The sequence below is a fragment of the Hyposmocoma kahamanoa genome, unplaced genomic scaffold (assembly GCF_003589595.1).
Source record: "Hyposmocoma kahamanoa isolate Upper Pololo Valley unplaced genomic scaffold, ASM358959v1 100021, whole genome shotgun sequence".
NCBI classification, from domain to species: domain Eukaryota; kingdom Metazoa; phylum Arthropoda; class Insecta; order Lepidoptera; family Cosmopterigidae; genus Hyposmocoma; species Hyposmocoma kahamanoa.
This window is the reverse complement of record NW_020653200.1, coordinates 8,485,727-8,511,995: the sequence shown is the minus strand read 5'-3', so window position 1 is coordinate 8,511,995 and position 26,269 is coordinate 8,485,727. Positions and strand designations below refer to the sequence as shown.

The window sequence follows — 26,269 nt, the reverse complement described above, 5'->3', positions numbered from 1 at the left end:
GTCACGGTTGACAGTCAACCGTGACCATGGGACCTGTAAAGGGCCCGAAACGTCGGTTTGTTTGAAAAAACAAATATACGCGATTTAAATCCGGAAAAATAGTTTCATTCCTATGTAAAACAATCGCGAAAACCTAAGAACTCGATATGTTTTGTTTTGTACATTTTTTTTTTCTAATTCTTTTTATCAATTTCCCAAAATACATAGTTTGCTTCGTAGATATATCACATTTTATTATTAAGGTGCCAAATACCTACACTTTCTATCGGGTACTAATCCGCATTGGTGAGCATCTTAATTTTTTTTAATTTTATTCTACAAAGGGCGAAAATAATAAGCAAATTATTCGAGTACACATTTATGAATAATTCAATATTTTAAAGTGTTATTGTCCTGACATTGGCGCTGAAATCAATAAAGGTGTTTCGGCAAACCATCTGCCACCTAAAAAAAATGTAATATGTAAAATAATATCTTGTGAGTTTTTTCCCCGCTGCGTAGATCCCCACTGCGTAGCAAGTAGTGCTTACGTTAGTGGAGATTTGTGGAATAAAATTGAACAAAATTTTAAATTTTAATTTTACCAGTAAGAATTTTGTACCGCAATTTTTGTAAAAGTTTTACAAGATCATAGTAAAAATTGTGGAACAAAATTCAGTGTACTCAAAGATATTATCGTATATATTATTAAACGTACTTTTTGCAAAGACATTACTTTTGAAATTCATAGGCTTTCTAATTCCCAATATAATACATGTTTGTATATTATGAAATCTAGACGCAGGTAAACAATTCTACTGCTAACTTGTATCTGTCCTGGATAATTGCATTTTTTGCGAAACCCCTCAATCAGGTTTACAATTTGTTATGCTCGTATTTTTTATACCTAATCAATAAATAAATGTACATCAATATACAACTTCCAATAAGGATTTATTTTTTAAACTTCTTTTACTTTCGCTATTATTTAATGTAACCGAGGAAACGATATACGGTACAAAGCATTGTCTTCTACGACAATTTGAAAAGACTTGCGTATTGCAGGTAAACTAAAAGCAGTAACACTGCTACACCCAAATGTTGGGGTATAAATTTGAATTTCATGTTTCCATAAACAATATCCGATATCAATAAAAATTCTCGTCAAATATTTTATATACTATAAGAGGTGTCAATGTTAAGCAGCTTTACTAGCTGCGGCTTCCAAATCTTTTATGGCCTTATTCAAAGCCTCTTGCTCGAATTCTGGTGTGATGGCTTTGTGAACTTCTTTTAAAATCCAATTAATCATCCACTTCTGATGTATTCGGGCTTCTGAATAGTATCTTTTCATATGGTAATCCATGCGACCTTTGACCATGTGATACGCGTGCATCATTCGCTCGCGGTACACGGCCTCCAGTTGCATCAAGACATTTTCTTTCTTCGCTGCTATCAATAGTTGTTGACCCTCTGCTCTCCATACAGCGTCGTTGGCCTCTTTGACAACTGATTCGTAATGAGCAATCTCTGCTTTACGACCTTTGTACATGTTGTCTACAATATCATCTACTTCTTTGTCCAAACTAGCACCTATGCCAGGGCCAAGTTTTGTGGTGACGTAATACAACATCAGAAAAATAGACAGACCTGCATAGTATTCGTGTTCCATGACAAATATCTCTTTGCTGAGGGCATAATTTGTTAATACAAACAAAAGGACATATCCACCGGATACACCGGTCTTGACGTGAAAAAATGTAAACCACTCTGCAGGTATGACGGCCAGTTTTACTGGAGCACATCTTTCCGCCCGCTTCTTGCCGGTGCCAAAGCCGCCGCCATCATCACTACGCTGTGCAGGGCAAGACTGACTATGAACTAAACAAGGGCGTACGAATAAATTAACTAGCTTACGTCTTAACAAAGTAGCCCTCATTGCAGTCAATGATGAGGCCGCGTTTCCTAGTGTTGAATACATATTTGAAGTAGTAAATTATTGTAATTTGGAAAATAGCATATTTTGTTTAATCATGTTGCCATCAATCACTTGAGACTTTGTTTCAATATTGACTTCTAAGTGACATTGACAAACGTCGATCATGAGTGAAATTCCTATTGAAAAGAGATTACGTGCTCATTTTGTTGTTTAATATTATAGTTATTAATAGCGAAGAATAATAAAATAAGTTAAAAAAAATGGATTTACGACCAGACCAAGACCGGTCTGAAGGGAATCCAAGTGAAGGAGCGAAAAAGTCTTGCCCTTGTAGTAAGCGACAGTAACACAGTATTATCTCAAAAATTGCGTCATATTCAACGATATTTATATATATCATGTTATAACATGACATATAACATAACACAAAAATATATTGTAATAAAAATGTATGTTATATTACATTTTATCTCAAAAAATGCAATAAATGTATGTTAGTCGTATAGTCAATGATTTAATTTCAAAGTGACAGGACAATAACATCGAGTTGCAGTGCCATCCAGAGCTTTAAAGTCGCAAGGCCTTGGGGGACCACCACTGCGCCTGGTCCTCTGAGACATAAATTTGTATAAGTGTTTATATAATCATAATTTGTATAATTTGTGTAAGTCCTATAGCTTCATCAGCACCCTGACCCTTCAAAACCGGAACGCTGTAATGCTCACACTACTCCATGAATGCAGAAATAATTAAGGTGGTAGTACATCACAGAACAACTCTACTGATACTATTTGCCGATTTTATTTTGATTTCGAGGTTGCAAATATTCCCTTTCCAATATATTCCATAGGGTAAAAAATACTAATACATTATATACATTATAATGATACATTATAACGATATATATATATATATATATATATATATATTATATACATTTCGTTGTGTATCTAAATATATACCAAACACATTTTTAAAAATTAATCAAGTATATTTGAAAAATTCATTATTATAAAAGTTTTCAATTAGTATAATTCACAGCATTATATTATGTAAATATCTAAACATGTTAATTGGTTTCAAAATAATGGATAATTGAACTGTGCTATAATTAATAACTTAACATTTGTATTAAAATTAATGAAACTGTAGGCAATTATTTAAAGACGGTATTTGGCGGCGCGCAAAATCGGGTACTTGTCACCAGTGCAAAGACCACGGAAGTCGTCCATGGAAAGATCCACGATAGAAATTCCACCAAGGTTCTTGGATCTGTAAAAGACACATGAATAACATGATAAACTGCAAGAAATTTAAACCGTACGAATTTTTTTTATATACATAACATCAAGTGACGGGACGAACAAGTAACGCGCCAGTTCGTAACAGTTACAGTGCCACCAAGAGCTTTAAATTGCAAAGATCTGAGGGGCACTACCATTGCGCCCGTCACTCTGGGACAAGTCCCATGTGCCTGTAATATCACCAGCACCCTTCCCTTTCAAAACTGAATCACAATAATGCTGACATTACTGCTTGGCGGCAGAAATAGGTAAGGTGGCACTACTACCCTGGATGAACTCGTTCACAAGGAGCTGCACTAACATAACGCTACTAAAAATCTACACAGACAAGTCATTTTTAACCGCAGACACAAAAAGACGGAGGTTTTAAGTTTGTACGATCGACTTCAATTTTTGTATACTATGGAAATCCAATGACATCACAATAATATGGTAATCGATCTGATGCTGCAACCAGGACAGTCTGCACACTACCCAATTCCCCAACCTTTTAAAGTAGACTCGTTGTTTCGAAATTGTAAAGAACTGACTTTCTTTAGGCAAACGACTTTGCTTAACTGTCTATTTTTTTAACATTCTTTTATTCATTTATATTGTAATATTCGATCATTCATTCAATTAATAACAATAATAACGCATACACTCCACATAGCCCCGCACTAGGGAAACCCTGAGCCGCGGGTGCCATGGACACACACATAGACAACCACAAATCACACGCAAACTCACGAGAGAAATAAATGTAGGCCACACAAATATTTCTCGCAGCCCGGGAATCGAATCTAGGACCTCTGCGTGGTAGTCGATAATGGTAACCGTTCGGCTACGGTGGCAATTGTCTTAATGCTATCACTAAATTATCATTTCTTGGCTTGCACCTATGTCGCGTCTAAGCATCGGAAAAGGCTCTGGCATTGGCATATATGGGGGCTACTAAACATTTGGTGAGACACTTACTTGACGAAACTAGCTTTCTGCCCAGCGGTTTCCGGGTCCTCGTAGCTCACCCAGAGTCCGGGCTCACCCTTATCATCATTTGTGCGGAAAGCATAGGTTCCTGTAAATACAAAATCAGTATTATATAAAGAACTATAAGTGTAAACCAAGTGTTCAGTTCTCAGGTGCAGATCTGTGGCTATAGACGCCTGTGTTTCAAGTATTGTTTTGTTTGCAAAGCGTGATATTATTAAGAAACCACACTGCATGTGTAGCTATTTTTAAATAAATAATAATGAGCACATATGACCATTGAACTCTACTGCCTTATTATTTGTTCTAGCATACTTAATACAAAAGTAAATAAATACATAGAAAAAAAACAAAAATAAATAATGGTTACCTACAAATACGTATGATTCTTTATTTTGTGTACATGTACGTGTACTTCAACTCATGCCTAGTGGTGTACCTGAAGTTATTCTTTTTTTTGGCGCTCTATTTTTTATAAATAAAAAATAAATAAAATGTGACGTAATAAGTACTGAGGTTACTTTGGCAAACAAATATTAAATAATTCTGTTCACATATTTCTTATTTTGACCATCAAATTTGTTAACATATTTTTCCTCTCTCTGCATTTTAGTAATTGTCAGATCAGTTTTTCTCTAACTCATTTCGATGGCAATTTCTATTATTGAAATATTGTAGAATATTGAACTATAATTTAATATTCGAGTGTAGTAACCTAAAATATTATTTAATATTTTACAATAATTGGGATATTTAAATAATAAAAATTGCCACCGAAATTAGGTATAAAGAAAACTAACCCGAAAATACCCTAAAAACATATTTTTTGTATAAAACACCCAAAGAGGTCATATTTAGAGACATCTGTACGTTTTTCTTTTGTGTGCCAAAAGCAAGATTAGCAATATTCAATTAATAAAAGTTGGTGCCTCTGAACCCTGCCCATATTAAGCAGTACTGCTAGAGACAAGGCGAAAGCAGCTAACAATGAGTACCAACCAAAAATTAGGGACAAATCTGCGTCCTTGGTTAAGCGAGACTCTGAAAATTGAAATGTTGCTGCTAGTACCATAATCTACTAGTACACATCATAGAATATTGCATCTTAGAATATTGAATCTTACCGAAGCGCTGGCTGGGATCGGTGACCTTCCTGAGATGAGGTTTCATTCCCCTCTGATGATTTGGATTGATCAGCTTAGCGCAAACTTCAGGGTAGCTCAACAGACCTTCAGTCCGAGTGTAAGGACCTAGTGACACACAAACATATAGTCATAAGTCGAAAATTTTAAGTGCCAGAGCTAAGGTTCGAAATATAGTATTTAAAATTTTAACCGACTTTAAAGAAGGAGGAGGTTCTGCATTTGACTACATTTTTTATATGTTACGCGATTACTCCGACATTTGTGAACTGATTTCGATTTTTTTTGCTGGAAAGTGGTATCTTAACAGTTTACGGCTGAATTTATAGTTTGACGGACGGAAATGGAAGCGAATTTTTGTAACAATATCGTACAGAACTTAATGAACTGAATGTTCAATTCTGTAACGTACAAACTAAATATAAGCCAAAATCTTCCGCGGAATGCGCGAGCATTATATTATGTACAATATCGTTACAAACATTTGCTTCCTTTCCGTTCCGCCGCAATATAAATTGAGCCTAACGGTGGCAAATTAAGAGATGAATCCAGTTTATTGAATTTCATTCACTTTCCGTTAATCGATTTCAATACAACTTGGCAGTTATATGTAATTCCAATGAAAGTAAAAAAATTATGGCGACCCAGAGCTAATCTGATGGAAATGGCAGACAGATGAGAGAAACTCCTCAACAGTGTACAGCAGCTACGTTGTGTTAGGGTTAATCATATATGTAATTCGTTTTGATGAGGACTTAAGTATTATGCGATAAACAGTTATTGTTGAGGATGCTACGGTAATGAACACAGCGAAAACGGAATTTACTTTTGAGCTCGGCCTTTTTTTTAATAATATTGTTGTAATTATTATATACAAATACATTTCACAGTTTAACCGAGGTGATAATGATTTGTATATATACTTACGGTAAGTAAGCATATTTTATTTAAAAATAAATTCTGAGTAGGTATAGAAACGAAAATGCCTTACCAGCTTCTCCAGGACCGTCAACTTGTATTGGTGGGACACCAGATATTTCACTCTCAGAGTCCATTTTCCAGGTGCGGGCAAAGGTGGCAATACCCAGCACGATCTTGTTCGAAGGCGCTCCAGCTTGAGTCCTGACAGAAAAAAAATTTAAATATTTTAGACGTGGTTCTATAGAAGTGCTGTAGACTTTTCGTATTTTGTTTTGTTTCCTAGATGCAAAGTCTAGTGATGGGACATGTTATGAATTTTAACCTTATACAATGTGTTGATTTGCACTTTCGCCATATTTACAGAGGTTATTCTACATATATCCGAAACTGAACCTAAATCACAGAAAAATCCCAATCCAACGTAATCATCTTATCCAAAGGTCATGGAACTTTTGCACGGCATGTGCTATCACACAGCGGACCGACTATCTTACTCTCTTTTTATCTCCTTCTCCAACGCAAGCGGGCGCCTAATCAATCAGTCGCGCGTGGTTTGAGAGATGTTTGGTGTTCACCAGAACTGTATTACCAACAAGGTAGCGCTCTTTCTGATTATATACGGCAAATGTGTGACTAATGGGGCGATATGAAACGTTTCGTTTACACGGAGAAGATTACCGAGTGTCGAACAATTCCGCGCATAAACCGTCGCCGCTTTCAAACTTGTGAAGTCAAATGTATTAAAACTCAGAAACTTGAAACGAAACTCTCGACAACGTGCGAATTTTTGCAAAGCCAGTCACACTGTTGGTTGGTGGACAATTCTAGCACTTCTTCCTTCGAGTAGGTACGTAAGCCGCCGAGTGGCGGAGCACTCGATTCGTGCTTGCTTGGGCCCCGTCGAGGTTACTGCCCGGGCGCGATTCATAAGATTTTGCAAAACTTTATTAGATACAATTAGTCAGAATATTGAACATAATACTTTTTATTCATATTATTATTTTTAATTTTACATATTATTATTTCTTAAGTATGGCGACAATGCAAATCAACATACTATTGTATTAATGCAATTCTCATAAGTTAAAGAAAAAACATAACTGAACACAAAACAAATAACAAGTTTTTATTGACGCTTTAAAGCGTAAACTCAATGTTATTTATTATTATTGATACAAATATCTAACAATAACAAAGACCGAAGAAATACAAAGAAAAATTTCTTCGATCCGAGTGGACTCGAAACGGTGTATGTTGCCTCACCGTGGCTACAGCTCTTACCAATTGAACTACGAAATGAGCTAGCAGATCTTACGATTTTTTTTATGTGCTTGTTGCGGATAAAGATCATAAAGGTGTTGGGTTTAAACGTAGCCACGTTGTGACTAGAGATACTGGTGCGAGTACAGTTGGATCGATGGAATTTTTCTTTGTATTTTTTCGGTCTTTGTATGAATAATAATTGCAAACTAGAGGGATATTTTCACATAAAAAAGATGAATAACATGGTAGTAACATGATATTTAATCAAAATAAATCGCACATGAAACTAAACACTGTCCTAACTCAAAATTGTGGAATTGAGAAAACATAATTTGCAAATGAAGTTTTTGCTTTCTTGTGCGAAATAATGTAATGTATTCTAAGAAATAATGAAGCCAAATGTAGCCAAAGCACATGGCTACGTTGCAATTGGATATAAAATGTGTTTTATATCAAGAATGAGACACAACTTAAAATTGTTAGGCTCTGGCCAACCTCTGCAATGTCTAAGTATTATTTATTAGGTACTGATTATATGATTTTATTGGGTGATCTGCGTTCGTTGACATTTTATTTCCAATGTAAATAGAGTTGTAGACGTATTTTTAACCGACTTCAAAAAAGGAGGAGGTTTTCAATTAGAGCGTATATTTTTTCTTATTTCTTTTTTGTATGTATGTTACGCGATAACTCCGGTATTTGTGAACCGATTTTCATAATTCTTTTTTGTTGGAAAGGGGGTACTTCCACAGTGGTTCCATTTCATTTTGAAGAAAATCATCCACCTCTAAAGGCGGCTGTTCACGCATGAAAATTCATTTTTATAAATAGCGCCTAACTTTAATTTAGGAGCAATTATTTTAATCGTTGATTTTGCTATTTCTCCAATTCAAGGCGTTTTTCTCTCAACATACTTTGAGTAGTGAGAACCAATTTCTATTATCTCCAGTGTCAAGTTCTGTATAGTGGCGAACTAGGGGATATTTCAGTAAAACTTAGCAAATAGATGTAATTCCATGTACGTTTGTGGTCGGTTTTTTTTAGTACTCTGTACTGAGATTATTAATTTACAGTTTTTGTTTTTTTATATTCAGCAACTTTAGGATTCATCAACACTAAAGTGCCTTGCAGTTAACCAACTCTGGTAATATAAAATTCAATTTATATTTTTTAAATTCCACACTAACCAGTAAGAGACTGCCGCGTCTACATTTTGAAGAGGATTGCGATTCTGAGGAGTGTAGATTGGAGCTGTGTAGTCGGCCTCTTTAGGGTTACGCTCCGGCGTAAAGTAGTCAAAAGCGTCGACGTTAACAAAGTCCACCAGGTTGATGATGGAAGGAACGTCGTAGTAGACTGTAAATGAAATAATCACTTAAATTGGATCCTAATTGCCAATTAAGATCTCGCTACGAACCACACGAGTCATTTAAGTACACCTACCTGCACAAATATGTCCTAAAAATGCCTTTGTTAGCGTAATTAACTCATATGTCGCAAAGATTTAAATTAAGCTCAATAGATACACAACAGTCCATAATAAATGTATGCAGTTCTATAAAACAATCGGGCTTTAATAAGATACCTACTACACAATCATTGTGTACTATTATAATACCCACCAATAGTCACAGGCCCTTAACACTGAAGCCAGAGGGGAAAACAATATAAACTTGGTAAATAAGGTAATTACTATTCTCGCACTCTTTTACATCCCTATGAGTACGTGATCAATATATTTAGTTACTTAGAATTTTAGTTACTATAGATATACATTTGTGCATAATAATCGAGAATGTGCTCTGAAATCATTGGAATGAAAGTCACATAATTTGATATCTTTAGCAAAAAGACTCAGTAACTATTATAATGTTTGTGCCGAAGTTAATCATCACACAAATTCCGTACCTCATCCATAATCTGTAATTCAGCTTTCCCAGCACTTCCATTGGCTAAAGCCATTAATATTAAAAATTAAAAATACCATTACACAATATGCAAAAATACAACTGCGAAGAAATTCGGAAAGGTTAAGAAACAAACGGTTCCATTATACCAAATGAGTTTTGTTTTATGAGCATTTAATAGTAGTTTATCTACACACATACTAAACCTCCATAATACCGCAAATTACGACAAGCACAAGGTAAACTGTTTTGTTAAAACAAATTTTTCGTGTCTGTGAAAATGTTATTATTGCTTCAATTCGATTTTATTATTACATTAAAATTTCGAACATCATGAAAAACAAAACAATTTGATTGGACCTCAATTCTAATATCAGTCGAGATGAAGTTATATTCGAAATGAAATGTCAATAGCAAACAATTTTGACAATTTCACACGTTACTTGATATCGAATTATATGATGGTTGGGGCCGATTCTAGTTTGTCTATGAATTAAAAATAAAAACTACGGTAGTGTGACATGCGTGAGTGTATGTAACTGTACATAATTAGGCATTCAAACACTCGTGAGACGTTTTTGTGAAACTCTCCTGTCGGCTCGTTTCATAAATCCGCACTAGTCTTTTAAAGCCTTTCATTATGTAACATAACATATAGTCGTATAAGTGACTGTTACATACAGCCCAACTATCATATCGTTCGATATCACGTAACATGTGAAATTTGTCAAAATTGTTTACTATGGACATTTCATTTCAAATAAAACTTCATCTCGACTGATATTAGAATTGAGGTCGAATCAAATTGTTTTGTTTTTCAGAGATATTCGAAATTTGAATGTAATAATAAAATCGATTTCGATGATAATAAAAGCAACAATAACATTTTCACACAGGTAAGAAATTTGTTCTAACAAAACAGTTTTATCTTTATGCTGGTCGTAATTTGAGGTTTTTGAACACATCATAGAGGGTTTATGATATGTCTGTAGTTATAAAGGTTTTCTATTTCTTTGCAGCAGATTTAAAATTATTCGTAAGTACATCGTGTAATAAGGCCACATCTGCAAATCCGTCACTTGATATTATAAAAAAAACGACAACTGTTCAGGAGAGAGGTTTAAACGTTTTGTTTGTTTAAATCATAGACCTAATAGTTTAAATAGGAGAATTATAACATATCACATAAAAATAATTTGTTTCGTGTAGTTCGTACAGTTCGTATTATTTTTATGACTTTCATGTAATAAAAGCACTTTTGACGTATGATCACACGTGGCTTATAATAAAGCCACGGGTGACATTTTTTTATACAAAATTTATATTAGGCGACTTACGATGACACAATTTCCAATCTCAATACAGGAGAATCATCCCAGACATTTCCGATATTTTATCCCGCATGTAGTAGGTATATGGTTTCTCTTCAACTTCTAGAATAACAATAATAATAACTGTAGTTGCGTGAAATACTTACTACTAGCGTTAACGTTGGGCAATACTGTAAGAGATAGCTGCATGTTCTGTTTTACATTCAGGGCTTGTTTCAATTCACGGACCAGTGCGGTGTATCCCTCCTTATGCTCTGCTTCCTTATCGTCAACGGGAGTGGTGCCGAATGTCTTCTTGATACCATGCCAAATGGATCCTATTAGTAAATTGTATAATTACAATTGGTTTTATGTATTTCGATACGCAAGTGAGGTTAAAGTTATTACCTGCAATATGGCAGCGGAACAAAATCATTTGCCAGTAAAATCTGACGACTAAATCCTTTGACTATAACAATCCTTGACCTATGAATAATATCCCCTTGAAATTTAAAACTGTTATATTACGTTTTTCATAGTAATACTAAACCTACTATCTTTTAGTTACTTCAATATAGTAGTTTGGTTACTGTGAAATTGATTTATTACCTACATTTATTTAAAAGTGAAAGTATTCCTCACCCCAAGTAGAACGGACCTTCTTAGGCTTGACTCTGGGGAACTGCCAGGCGACGTCGATTCCGTCGAAACCGTGCTGTTCAGCAAGCAGGACGGCCGAATTGACAAATGCAGTGCGGGCTTGCGGAGATTCCAGCTAAACCATATATTTAGCATCATCATAATGAATCCAAAATCTTTTACTTTAAATCTTTTATCTACATCGTATTCTTAGACATAACTTACAAACGTACAAATAAAAGACAAGCAAGTTTAGAAGTCTATTTCAAACGTAAACTTGACACGTTTGGATGTGGCCTTACAACAAATAGCTGCGACATTAATACTAAATGAGACATTTGGATTTGAAACGTCAGGTCTAGCGGCAGAATTCTGCCATATACGTAAGCAAGCTCTATATTCCTTTTACGAGTTGGCATGGCAGATTCAAATAAGCATAATTTCGTACACATTCGCTCCTAAAGACCCATTAAACGTATAAGCCGAAAATGTCGCAGCTCAGCTGTTCTTTCCCCAAATATTATGAAAATATACTTACCTACTTATTTGAAAAATTGCTCGCTTATGCATACATGAAATTTATGGCCTAACGCCGTGAATTACGAAAATATTCCCTAAAATATTTTTATTAAAGTGATACCTACTGTAACTTACTTAGTATCTAAATGGTTATGTATTTAACATCAATGTAATTTTAATTAAAAAAATGCTATTTACCAGAAGATTGTATTTCTGCGGTTCCTCGGTGTCAGCATCGCCTCCGACGGAGAGTAATACCTTCAGACCAGGATATTTGGTCTTGAAGTTGGTGATGGTCCTGTAGTTCTGATGGGAACGGTCTATATCCAGGTTCTCGTTGAGGGGCACCATCTTGTAGGTGTCAGGTTGGACCCCGGCATAGCCGTAAACGAGGTGAGTGCAAAAGGAAACAGCAGGGTCCAGATCCGTAGGCAGCATGCGGGCTTGAGCTGGATAAATACATCCCTCAACTAATTTTTAATGTAACCACTGTCATAAAACTAGTAATAATAATGTTACGGCGTTAGCATTCCTAAAGGTCTATTTACTGTGCCCCGGAAGGGAATGGAATAGAATTTTTGTAACCGTAGCACAACGAACTTTTCGATTGAATTGTGTAACATACAATCTAGATACGAGGCAAACAACCGGTCCCGCGTCTTTCGGAGAAGTTACGCTGGCAGAATAAGCAAGCTGAAGTAGCAGTGAGCTGGCCTTATCTGTCAAATAACCGATAACCAATGGGGGAAGCGGGTTCTCGAGTGGAGACCACGGCTCAGCAAACGTAGCCAAGTGGTGGTTGCCCTCTGGTCAGATGGAGTGATGATCTGCGAAAGGCTGCTGGTAGCAGATAGATGTGACAAGCAGAATATCGGGCGAAATAGCGCATTGGACTACGACAGGGTAATGATGATGATGAAAGAAATAGACAAACATAGAAAGAAATGTAATTTGTTTGCCTGTCTATAATTTTAAGAAGCATTACATCGTCGTGAAAAGTTTACTTCGAAACAAAATTGAAATTGATATCCCATGGTCACAAAAGCCTACGTAACAAATTAACTTGTACGCGATAAATAAGTACGTAAACGTAATACCTACTTCCACCGTTTTTTATCATCCATGAAAACATATCGTAGAGCCAAAACGACAATTATTGTTCCTTTGTTTCCACTTTATGATATACCTAAATGTGAGTTTGGATGTGGCATTAGTATAACACTTATGTAGAAATATACCTAATTTTGGATTATTTATGTTAGTTGTACACCTTTTTAATAAAGTAGGGCTAGCATGAGACGGCGCGAATTCCGCGAGCGCGTCGTCTCTTTGCGAAAGTAGCAGTATCTCGCGCTTTATGTCGCACCCTTTCGTGCTAGCCCTACAGAAGCTTGATTTTGATTGCCTCTACCGATCAGAAACTGTGTCTTTTCCGAGTCGAGGCGTATAATGTTGCGGGTGGACTACCCGATCGGACCGATTCCGATTTGTATTAAAATCAAGGCCCAGGTATCACAGACAGCCCTCTATGAAGAGCGTATAAATAGAGGAGAAGGAAACGGCCGCTTTCATCCTACTACGATGTTCCGGCATGGCCAACTACAGGGCGAAGTACCTTATAGTACCAAGGCCAATCCCCCAAGTATCCATTAGAACTAGGAGACTGCTGAGATTCCATGAGAAGCTCGAGTGGCGCTACTAGGACCCTGCACCCTACACCCTAGACGTCTAGTTGCGGATATCAGCCCGTCACACCATACCATAATAATTGTAAATGTTTCGCAGATACTATTATACCGTTAGCGCATATCTGAAGCATTGTTATGTAAAACAACAAACAGCAGTGCCGTCCATGGTCTTCGTTCTACGTTATTTAATTTGAAAAAAGGTTCGTTTCTTTTCAACGTAAAAGTTCTTCTCGAAGAAGTTTTTCTCGATTTATGAATTTCTTATTCTGTTTTATAAATTTATTTACTCGTAAATTTTATTTTTATTTGATTTTTTTAAAGAATACTGCAACCTGTAGTTAGTTAGATTTTATCAATCGACGTCAAACTGCGCGTTTTATACATATGTTTCATTCAGACTCATATCATTTTATCTAAAGAGACCCCTTAATGTAACGGATGACGTAATCACCTCAAACAGGACACTGCCTAGACTAAATAAGCAATTTATTATTTACTCCACATACTCATATTTTTCATTCTGTGTGTGCGCTAAATTGAATAAATGGACTTTAATTTGTTTGGTGTGTACTAGACGAATTTGGTTGTTTCGTCATTGCGGCTAATATGTAAGCTCTAACCAGAAAGCCTTTATATCATATGTAACGCCAACATACTTACAGAAGAGAGAAGTATACATTTTACTGCGAGGGAAGATAGAACGAAAGAAGTGAGGAAGATCGAAAATAGCATTCGGTGAACAAATCAAAGAGAAGGTCAAAGCGAGCGGCTATAAAAAGGTCAAGGAGCAGGCTTTGAGTCGTGAGCAGTGTAGGAGGCTATACCAGCAAGAGCCATATTTTACTTGAGTGAACATAGTCAAAGGTCATAGTGATATGGTCATAAGGCCATATAGTGGTAAAGTCTGATCTGATATATATGTCTAGATCGTTACTGGAAAAGTTAACTGACATACAAGTAACAAAAACTTACAATGAATGTTTAATTGAGAGAATTAACCAATTTTACTTAACACATCAGTAGGAGAACAGTTTCTTCGCAGTTGAGAGGACCACGGTTTGAATTAATTTCTAAAATACGTACGTTTGCAAATTTTTACTCGCAATAACTCATGGTCAAGGAAAACATTGAGAGAAAAACTTGCAAGTCAAAAATAGTTCAGAAATAGTCATCCTTGCAGAAGACCTGTATCCAGCAGTGCGACGAATAACGGCTTGACGATGACTTGACTTACGCCTTGTTCCTAATTAACATTCATCAATAGTTACGAAAGTAAAGTAGGTTTCTGGTCTACTGCATTAGTATTTACTACAACCTTCATGCATCGCTGATTTATTCGTATTGAAAACTATAACAAACAAGTTCAGAGGTTAGGTTAATCATTTAAAAATAAATCTTTGTACCGAATTTTCTTTTCATTTTCATTCTTTGCAGACGGCTTTTAGACTTTACGTACAGGCATAAGATAATAATAACAACGAGTGAATCCAGTCACAGGTCTACGATGACAAAATGTTTCAATTTTTATGAATGATCTCTGTAATATTTTTGTCTTGATTTCGGAATAAATAATGAAAAGAATCTTTACGTCCGACTTAAGTTTAGGGTACACTTTTAAAGCTCTTCTGGGATACGTACAAACTGTGTTTGTTTGTATGTGTGTGTGTTCTTTTTTAGTATTTGAAATCCATATAATGTGAAATTATTCTTTTTCATCTTCATAAGTTAAGTTAAAAATGTAAATAACGTAAGATTGGACCAACATGAATTAGTCTTTCATTTGCTGATAAAAAGAGAAAATTCACAAGTTCACAACAAAAAAGTTCCAAAAGTAGTGTAGATGAAAAGCGAAAACGTTACTGCAAAGACTTATATAATGTTAAAGTACACTTTTACAGATTTAAAACGAATGTGTAGCAAAATTGTAGTTGAATGTGTAAATACAAATTTTCCCATATATTGCAAACCTTGCGTGATAGAAAGAAAATCAATGTCATTTTTTAAATCAATGTTTAATCAAGTTTTTAATAAATAATACTAAATAATAAATACTTAGTATTATTACAAAAAGCTTTGAATCACTATTTTATTAAACAAATTTCAATTTTTAAATCCATTTATTTATTGTTTGTTTAAAACGAATGATAAATTCAGATCAGTAATATGTAAATGAAAGAAGTTATTATTTTCTGTACTGTCGAGATTTTTCATAAATATTCCGAATAAAATAAATATAAGTACACTTATTCGACCCTATTTCAGCTTATCACACGGTAGCTAGGTAACAATGGTAACAAACGCGATAATTAATTGGAGTGACCTTATAGAAAATGTCAAAATTATTTTGGTATAAAACAGTCCTCAGATCTGGAGTACTTATTACTATGCTTCTTTTCAAAATAGAGCCTATTACCAGGTCTTTTGAACCTTAAAACAATAAATTTATTAAGTACCTATTATTTCCCGAATGTCTATATCACAGTTCATTGAATCCCATTTAAACCCTGTTTTTTATCGAATAGGTTACAAAAATATATATTTTTATACATAGTAAGTGTAGAAAGTCAGTAAGTCAAATGTAAATTAGTTTTAGTTACAGTTACATTTAGTTTATTCAAAATTGTATGAACATATTGTTCACGACCATTCACTACTGAAATAAAGATGTGAAATAATAATGTAAATTTGTAAACAGTTGAACTCTCAACTTGTGTTTATATCCAATGGTAGGATTTCATTGTGTAGTTTGTACCACGTCTTGAACTGGAATATTGTTAATTTTCTGATTATAATATGTAAGGTTTATATTATAAAATACATAAAAATTTAAATTTGTTTGTTAATTAGTAACTAAAAATTTAATTTTTAAATGGCGTGTAAGGGCATAAGTGACAACACTAGGTTATGAAAAAAAATACATGACAGTTCACAAGATGTCACCGAGTGTTTCATTTTTCCTTACAAATAGTTTTTAAGTTCTTATGTAAGTGACAATTCTCAAAGTGTCTTTGAACTCAAGTTTTTCGGATGTCTTGTACAGTCGAGAGCACATCAAACTTGACACTTTGGACCACGTTATCGCAAGCGGCAGAAAGATGAAATTAAATATTAAAAGTCAAGCTCGACGTACTCTTGACCCCGCGCAAATAGAAATAAGTACCTATAGGTATTATTCTTTATCTATTGTGTTATCTGCATGTCGACACCAACGGTTGAAAGGTCATCATCATCCTGTCATATTTTCCACTGCAAGTAATTGCTTAACCAATTATTCTTACATCGCTTGTTAATAATGAAATGTATTATAGCATATTACAATGTTCTTATTCGAAGAATATAAAAAAAATATCAATGTTTATTTTTTTTACATTTGCATTATTTTCGAGGAAAAGAACCGATCCCTTCATGATAATATGTCTGTGATACAGACACATTTTTTCCTCAACCCTATTCTCAAATGAGAGCATTGTGCACATTACGGGTTGCTACGAAAAAGTATCTTTATGTACCCGTGCTTTAAAAATATGTACCTATATGAGACATCAGGCATAAACGGTGTATAACTGTTATGTAAGCTGCTCTTTATAGCCAAGGCTTAAACAAGGAAAATCAACACTCAAATATATTCTCCGTAAGTTGCTTGTGCTGATTTCACGACCTCATATGTATAATACTTATTATAAAGTATCTATGAATTTATTATGCAAAGACGATGAATTTATTATGCAAAGAAATTATCTACAGACGTTACAATAACTACGAACACGTTCATTAATAAATGAAATGAAAATAAAGAATAATACTGTAGACGTGACGGTAATGGACGACACCAAAGAGATTCTCGGGATTAATTTGAACCTTACCTATACGTATTAGTTCCTATTGTCGACACAAGAGAGTGCAATCTTAATTGTCCCTAACTAATGACATAGATTCCTTATAATTACACTATCTGTACCTGAACCTATAGCTAAGAACCAATTAATGGGTAATTTTCAAGTTAGTTTTCTAAACCTAATTTAGGTGGCAATTTTTATTATTTGAATATTCTAGAATAATCATTTTATAGATTTAGAAGTCTTATACTTACTTATTTGATAATATATACTCTAATACTTAAATAATAAAAATAACCACCGAAACTAAGTAGGGAAAACTAACCTGAAAATCACACTATAAACTAAAACCTACTTTTTATTTATTACATTAAGTAGACAGAACGTCTATCAAACGTCACTGAATTTGTGAGTTACGTATCGTACATAACATTTGAAAGTTCTCTTGTAATTATTACTTGTGACGTCATACACGCTATTCTTTAATTTTGTTACGTTACAATTTCATACCATTACTTTGATGTCCATATATATTGCTTTTAAAACCGTGGAAGACGTGTAAGTGAAGATTGTTGTTAGATCATACAAGGATGTACCTACCATAGATTGCATAAAGAGGAACAAAGAAAGCACACACCGAAGATCTTTTGAAAATGGAACGGAAGTAAAATAGGTACCTAATCTTTCTATCGCGTTGTAATTAAATACCATAAGTACAAAAATATCAGATGAAAACATCACAATTAATACCTACACTGTAACTTTAATCAAGAAAACTGTAACTTTAGTAAAGAAGTACTTATGAGTGTTTTTCCTTTGATGTTACTTTCCTTTGTTTCATCTTGCCCGCTTGTAATTTGCTTTTGAAATGTTTCTTTATTCAATTTAAATTAGGAAGTTTAGCCAACATTTTGTTTTTTTTTTCGCTCTTAGAAATATTATAACATTATTATTAATATTCTATTAGGCAGGTATCTATAGGCATATCGCTGAGTATAAATATGATACAATAACCTATAGTCTTCACACCTCACAAACCTGACGTTCTGTCTGGCTCTTATCCTGATTAAGAACTAATGTAACTTTAATAATATAATCCAACCAGATTTGTCCATGAACGTGCCCTTGAATGGCATCATAAAGTGGAGTGTCAAGGCGGTGCTCTTTGCCGAGGTCGCTAGCACCAATTTAATCGGTTATATTTTAACTTGTCTACATATTAAGACGCTTAATTTTAACTAAAAGCTGGTATGTTTTGAATGGTTATGATAAAAGTCCGTAAGTTTCGTTTTGAGGGTAATTGCAAAAAAAAACAAGTTACAACCTACGAAATTACTTCTCCGAATAAATTTGACTTAAATATTAATGAAACTAATTAAAATGTTAGAAGTATTGAATAATACGATAATTAAATAACTAAACCTATTGTGTTGCCATTTCAACGAATTTCTCAACCTAAATTCATACACATTTCTTTATAGTTACCTACGTAGAACTAAAAATTTGAAAAGTGTACAGAAAGACTTGATGGTTTTGCCATGAATTCTCATTTAAAAGAAATCTACTATTCATCACATTCGTCACACCTGTAATTAATTGGTTACATAGGCACTGTTCGGAGAAAAGAAAAAAAAAATACGGAAACTTTAAACAAAATTATATAAGCTAGGTATTAAAGAACGCACAGCCAAATAATAAAAAAAACACTTACATTCCCTGACAAAGCTCTTGCTGTCGTAGTAGCAGACGACTTTAGCCTGAGTTGTTGAAGGGGTGGCCGCAACAATGGCCAGGAAGCCAGCGAAGAAAATCAGAGACCTCATTGCGCCAACTGTTCTGTACGGAGCGTAAATGGCGAATGAGATCTACAGCTCAAGCGCACGACAAAATCAAATGTCCGCGCGAGGGAGGTCAAAGACTATCCAGCGATGACCACATCGATTCGAAGAACTATCTTTGTTTATCGTCTTGTAAGCCGTGACTGTGTTAACTTAAACTTTAAGTCATGTGTAAACAAGCCCAGTTAGAAAATAAACCTGATTTTTCGTTGCACAACATTCATTTAAGGATATTATTTTTACCCAACTTTGTAAATTTGATAGAAATTAATAAAATTCAAATTACTAAATTGACCTCGAAATATTACAAAGGAATACATTTATTTAATAAATGGGTACCTAAAACATACCGTATCAGCATGTATTGGCGGTCGCAGAGAAGTGGGTGATTAGGCTACCTACTGTTTAATCAAATTACAAAAAAAGTGCTTATGAACATACACTTACATAATTTTGTCAATTTATGCAAACATCGAGTATGTAACCAGAAATAGAGACGAAATAAGGGCAATACATTCCTGGTAACTCATCCATCACTTATAAATATCAACTCTCGTTTGCACTGAAGTTACAAATTAGAAAGCTGAAATAGGACAGCGCCAACAACTGACCTGTGTGTACGTCTCCGTATATTCCAAAAATATTCTGTATTTATTGTAATAAAGAAAATGTCTCTAACAATGGCGTGCTGATCCATTCGGTGATGTAGGGAAAAACAGCAAAACATCTAATTACAAAACAAACGGAATCAAATTTCATCAGTAATTAAATATTAAATATGTAATTTTGCAATTTTCAACAATTATAGCAAAGCTCAAGTTAACTGGTTGATTTGAAGTGAAACAATTGACGACACCCGTCAATTGTTTCGAATGTGGGCTGGCCAATTGGAGCGCAGGTGTCACATTAATGATATGACAGAATAGTTTTCAAACAAAATAAAGTGACATTTCGTCTCTATTTCTGGTTATATACTCGATGTTTATTTATAATAATATAAAAGTACCTTTTCTTTATGCCACTCTATTAAGAGTATACACAGCGGTGCCTACCTCTATCAAGAGCACGTCGAGCCTGTGGCTTTGGACGTTCTTATTCCAAGTGAGCACAGAGTTTAATTTTAATCTCAAATGTCAAACGTCAAGAGACCTTGTTAACGAGAAATTGTAGGCATAACTCAGTTTTTTTACCTGTACAGTTTATAGGTACCTATATTCGATAGGTACTCTATGACAAGTGACATTCAGGTGATGTCACGTTCTCTAAATTGCAATGAACCATACCGAAATTGTTTAAAAAGTAACCTTACGGCTGCTTCATTTCGGTCTAATCTATCATGTCGCATTGAACTTACCTACCCTTGTATTAATTATTACTTGGCTAAAATTTACAAGTCAATATATAAATCTACAAGTATTTCAACAAGCACCCATACACGTCAATACAAAAATCACGACTATAATATCGATTATGGAACTTTATTGTTACACGTTTACGGTCAGTTTTTTTACAATTATTTGTGTTAGCCGCGCGTCGTGACGTGTTTACGCATGAGTTCTTAGAACTGTGATTATTTAATATTACCATACCGAAAACAATCTTTCCTTATTTTGTTTTCATTTCTACAGTTGTACATACCAAACGTATCAATATAGGTACATGGTACCTACTTGGCGTAACGGGCTGGAGTACGCAATTCTACATCCTAGACGCCTGTTTTGCATGTGGAATGTGTAGGTATCAAGTATAAAATAATCAAGAGCACATGAAGCTTTATATTTTGTACTTCACATCGTTCGGATCGTCAAGCTTAACGTGCCTTTAACCCTGTACTTGCGTACATTATTATTATCTACATACGAAAAAGTAGTCAATTCAACGATGAGATGTATGCTGTACATTTTTTATTAAGTAAATAAGTGCGCATTTGTCCTCCATTTCGCCTGATGGAACGCGACGATGAGATCAATGATGTAGCATGCATACTTAAATAATGTCTATTCACTTTCGCCTTGAAAATGTCCAAGTTATAGGGTTGGGGGAATAAGTCTGCCAGAGAATTCCACTTTTTTGCCGTTCGTCGTATAAATAACGCCTCGTGCGAATCTTTGGAATATCCCGAACACAGGCCCAGCCTAACGTCTAGGCCCATGGTGATGGAATAGGGAAGGCGGAATTAAATCATGCGATTGCATCGCACTCTCCATGATATAATAATAATAAGATAATAGTAATAATCTGATTTAACATTGTGTCGGTAAATGAAAGTAATAATACCATGTACTCATATTATTTTCCGATATCATTAAGCAACACAACAAACAGTAACCTAGTTAAAAATAATTGAATTGCATTCCCGTGACACAATGAAATTAGAATTATATTACAACTCTCCTTTACAACTCTCTCCACTACACTGCCGGACGACGCGCGACGACGATCGCATTAGTGCGCCGGGATCAGTGTGGTCGGCATCTGACGATGACGCCTCACGGCGCCCAAGTGCTATAGGCGAAAAACAGGACGCGTCGCGACGCTTCGACTCTGCGCCAGTGTGGTTTAAGCCTAAGTCAATCATAAACAATTTCTTTTTCCCATCCTCTAAGGTTTCAATTCAGCAGCAAATAGAAAAGAGTACACGTATCCCTGAAACTTTGTTTTTGTGGCTGGCAAAGTGGTATTTATAGAATTTTGGTTTGAACTATGGTAGGTATTGATTTGAAATAAATAAAAAAGCCTGAAAATGTATATGTTTATTTTTAAGATTTTCTTAGTGGTAGGCTAGTATTTATGTAGTCTGTGGTGGTAGGTATGGTTTCCTGCGCAAATTTGGACTTTTCGTTGTCCTGACCACACAAAAGCAGTTTTATTAGTTTTTTTATTAATATTAAAAAATAAACTAATCAGAAAATGATATTGATACCTCAGAAACAAAAATCGTGTTACACGTGTTACTTTCGCCATATTATATGTATAAACAAATATTTTACTTATAAACGTGCCCATTAAATAGCCTTGATCTTTATAGGGGCTTATTTGTCAATGCAAAAACTTAAATAGAACATGTTTAGATTACTTAAACAACGACCTTGCCAGTATCTGTATGTATAGACATCGTTGAATATTATACGAGCAGATCTCACAGGACGATACGTGTACAGTAACTTGAAGATTAGGTACTTACTGTGTTATTATATTACGCTTTAGGTATGTTTTTCCATTGTAGTGCTTAACTAAGTGTAACCTTAATAAGTCATACTCAGCATAAATTTATATGTACGTTTAATTTTGCAATATAGTTTGTAAGCAGTTAATGCGAAGACAATTGAAGTGAGGTCAACCGAATTGGTTGGGCAGTAATCATTCTAGTATTCTAGGCCACAAACGTACAAAGTAACGTGTAATAAACGTTATATATATATTTATATATATCTATAAATGCGTATACTGTAGGTCAATTTGTATTGTTGGTACTTCGGTTGTTACGTTTATTACACGTTAGTTTGTACGTTTGTGGCCTAGAATACTAGAATGATTACTGCCCAACCAATATATATATATATATATACAGGATAAAGAAAGAATTCAACGTGACATAAAGGGAAAATATCTTATTTACTTAAAGGAAACATTCATTTTTATTTCATTTTCAAAATAATAATACGAATAAATGCATTCACAGATATTTTCGAAAAGTTTATCTGGAGCCACGTATCGAACCAATTAAAAATTAATTAATTATAAAGGCTATAATTTACATATTTATTGGTACGTATAAGTGTCCTTCATGTTAGAGACGACGTGTCCTTCATGTTCATGTTAGAGTGGTTGTGGCGACTTTGGCAGCGATGCAAACGCGCGTACGTGAAACGCGCTATTGCATTGCTACACTTGCGAATTATGGGCGATTGCATCTATGCCAACGCACGACTGCATCGGTACAAACGCGCGATTTGCGAATTGCGCGCGCGTGTAAAGGTAGACGACTACCGACTGCATCGCGTTTGCATCGCTGCTAAAAGTCGCCATTTTTAACCGTTCTCAGAGTCTATAGATAGATATTAGATTAATGTTAGATTTTATAGAAGATATACCCAGTCCACACCCAGTAAGACCTAGTGTATATTGGAGAGGTTTTATCCTTATCATTTATCATATCTATTAATAGAATAATGAGTGTTTATTTTTTGCATTTTTAGTTGGTTTGATTTTCGGCTCGGCAAAACTAAAAAAAATCTGTGAATTGCAATTATTAAGAAAAATAAAAGAATGTTTCTTTTAAGTAAAATTAGCTAATTCAAGTGTTTGAGCTCGGAGTTTCTCGAATTTTATGTGCGAAATTCAATTTGAAATTTATCATGAGCTTAGCCATGGTAACCTAATGGTTTGCCCTACTGCCTCTCAAGCAGAGGGTCGTGGGTTCGGATCCGGACTCGCACCTCTGAGTTTCTAGAAATTTATGTGCGAAATTTTGTTTGAAATTTATCATGAGCATTTCGGTGAAGAAAAACATCGTGATGAAACCTGTACTTTTAAGAAGGTTCACAACCCTCGGAAAACGCGTGAAATCCCTAACCCGCATATAGCATTATTAAATTATTCTGATAAATAGTCGTATGCGACTGTACTCCACGCGTCACGTTCGTCTCGTGTAAGCCAGCCCAACACGACATACATACACTAACAAATTTCAGGAAAAATAATTGTACATTTTTTAAATAAAATAAAAAATAAAAATAAAAAACTTTTATTTTCAGACACCATAGGCCCATACTTTGTTAGTAAGCAACCTTATACTATATTAGTAACAAATGACTGTACGGTGAACTTATTTAAACATTAAAATTTTTAAAATCGAAATGTTAAAGTATTCAAAATACATAATATAAAAGTCATTGAAATAATAATGATAATTTAGTCGAAAGTAAAAATTTAAAATACTAAAATTTACAACTAATAAAATAACAATTCAAATTCAAATTAGCTAATATAATAATAATTAACATGAACAAAACTAAAATTTTAAAATCACATGTCATAGAGAAATTCATTACAACTACCATTACAATTACTACTACTTACTTAGTCACTATTTTTGTGTGCGAAATGCATCTGTGTATACAATGTGCTGTGATCGGGGAATCATGTCGCTCTGCTATTACCCTTAGGATGGAATTGGAACTACCCCGTAGGTACTCTGCAGAGCTGCGAGCCCGTTTTCTTTCGCATGATGGCATTAAGGTCATCAGTTACAAAATGCCCGAGATATTTAAATTGTGAAAAATATATAACTAATATAACTATATTGAAAAAATAGGGTGGTTTGCATTAATATTAGACATAACTGGTTGAGTGGTTGAAGACTGTACCACCTCAGTCAACCGTGACCATGGGACCTGTAAAGGGCCCGAAACGTCGGTTTGTTTGAAAAAAGAAATATACGCGATTTAAATCCGGAAAAATAGTTTCATTTCCTATATTTAAATTGGTTAACCCGCTTAAGTTCTGCACCGTTGAGTGTAATTTTGGGTACATGAGATGGACACTTACCACCGACGGCCCTAAACACCAGAAACTCGCTTTTTTTAACGTTATACAGGAGACCATGTGAAAGTGCATAACGTTCACAAACCTGTAGTAAACTTCTAAGCGCTCTAACCGTTGGACTCAGCAGCACCATGTCGTCCGCGTAACTGATGTTATTGACGCTGACGTCATCCACGCAACAGCCGACCCTCATGCTGCTGAGCTCAACGATCAAGTCGTTAACGTATAAGTTAAAAAGCTTTGGTGAGGTCAGACCCTCCTGCCTCACTCCACACTCTAATTTGAACGAATCTGAGAGCTTATTAGCCCACCTCACGTAGTTTACTTGACTTGTTGGTGACTTGACTAGTTTTTTGCTAACTTTAAAAAATTAAAAACTAAACATTTATCAAAACTTTCAAATAGCGTGTATTTGAGAAAACTAAATAAGGAATTCTGTATATTAAGAAAAACTTGTACGTGAGCTCCGAGACTAGCATGCATAGATGTAGGAAAAAAGGGAATACAGGTATAATCTTAGAATAATAAATCGGTTGCATCTTCTAAACAAAGGGGCGACTAGTTCTAAAACCTTGCGACTAGAACAGACTAATTCACGACTTTTTCTGGGTGCAACCAGTTCTAAGTTAGGAGCTGTGGTTCTCGAGATTCAACACATTAATAACTTCAAAACGGCGTAACAACTAAATCTAGTTTTTTACGACTAGAACCGATAAATCACGACATTTTTAGTGTAACCAGATCTAAGCTAGGTATTGTGGTTCTCGAGATTAAGAAATGGTGCCGCTGGAATAAGCTTATTCCAGTGTGGATAGTAAAACACTCTTATAACTTTTGAATGGCGGACCGACTAAATCTAGTTCTATGCGACTAGAACCGACGGCGACTGGCGACTTTTATCTGGCTAGTCAAATTGGAAAAACTCTTCCATGGTCACGCAGTAATAAGGCACGCTATTAAACGCAAATACCCATGATGGACTGTAAACAAATTGCGTAATTTGTGTATAGAAAATAGTTAAAATCAATTAAGTATAAGAAATTCTTAATAATAAGTATTTAAGCAGTATGTGGTGAATTGCAATTAAATTTCTATTCTTATATCGTTTTAAGCGAATGTTTTAATTTTTAAGTAACTAACCTCTTTGCATGAAATTGAAACTGACCTATGTACGAATGAAAAAAATCTCCTTACCGACCATGGCTGTAATGGAAAAAAGGACCGTGGGTTTTATTTGCGGCATTATAGTCAAGTCAGCCGCCATGCCCTTTATGAGCAAGTGCAATGAAAGATAATAATAACGCACACACTCAACATAGCCCCGCACTAGAATAACCCTAGTGTCGCGGGTGGCATGGACACACACATAGACAACCACAAATTACACCCAAACTCACGGGAGAAATAAATGTAGGCCATACAAATATTACTCCCAGCCCGGGAATCGAACCGGGGACTTCTGCGTAGC

The 26,269-nt window shown here is 34.9% G+C and overlaps 2 protein-coding genes across 2 annotated transcripts; both read right to left on the bottom strand.

Moving 5' to 3' along the window:
- Nucleotides 1-892: 892 nt before the first annotated feature.
- On the bottom strand, nt 893-1,959 carry LOC113228150 (ATP synthase subunit b, mitochondrial-like). The gene has a single exon (XM_026461362.1). It carries the CDS (start codon nt 1,916-1,918, stop codon nt 1,178-1,180), a length of 741 nt encoding a protein of 246 aa, XP_026317147.1. The 5' UTR covers nt 1,919-1,959; the 3' UTR covers nt 893-1,177.
- Nucleotides 1,960-3,005: 1,046 nt separating this feature from the next.
- On the bottom strand, nt 3,006-19,287 carry LOC113230057 (chitinase-like protein EN03). The gene is made up of 9 exons (XM_026463826.1): nt 19,128-19,287; nt 12,091-12,341; nt 11,377-11,509; nt 10,902-11,072; nt 8,705-8,873; nt 6,325-6,455; nt 5,316-5,441; nt 4,180-4,279; nt 3,006-3,190 (listed from the first exon to the last, which is right to left on the bottom strand). The coding sequence occupies exons 1-9, from the start codon at nt 19,237-19,239 to the stop codon at nt 3,079-3,081; spliced, it is 1,305 nt and encodes a 434-aa protein (XP_026319611.1). The 5' UTR covers nt 19,240-19,287; the 3' UTR covers nt 3,006-3,078.
- Between the last annotated feature and the right edge of the window lie 6,982 nt (nt 19,288-26,269).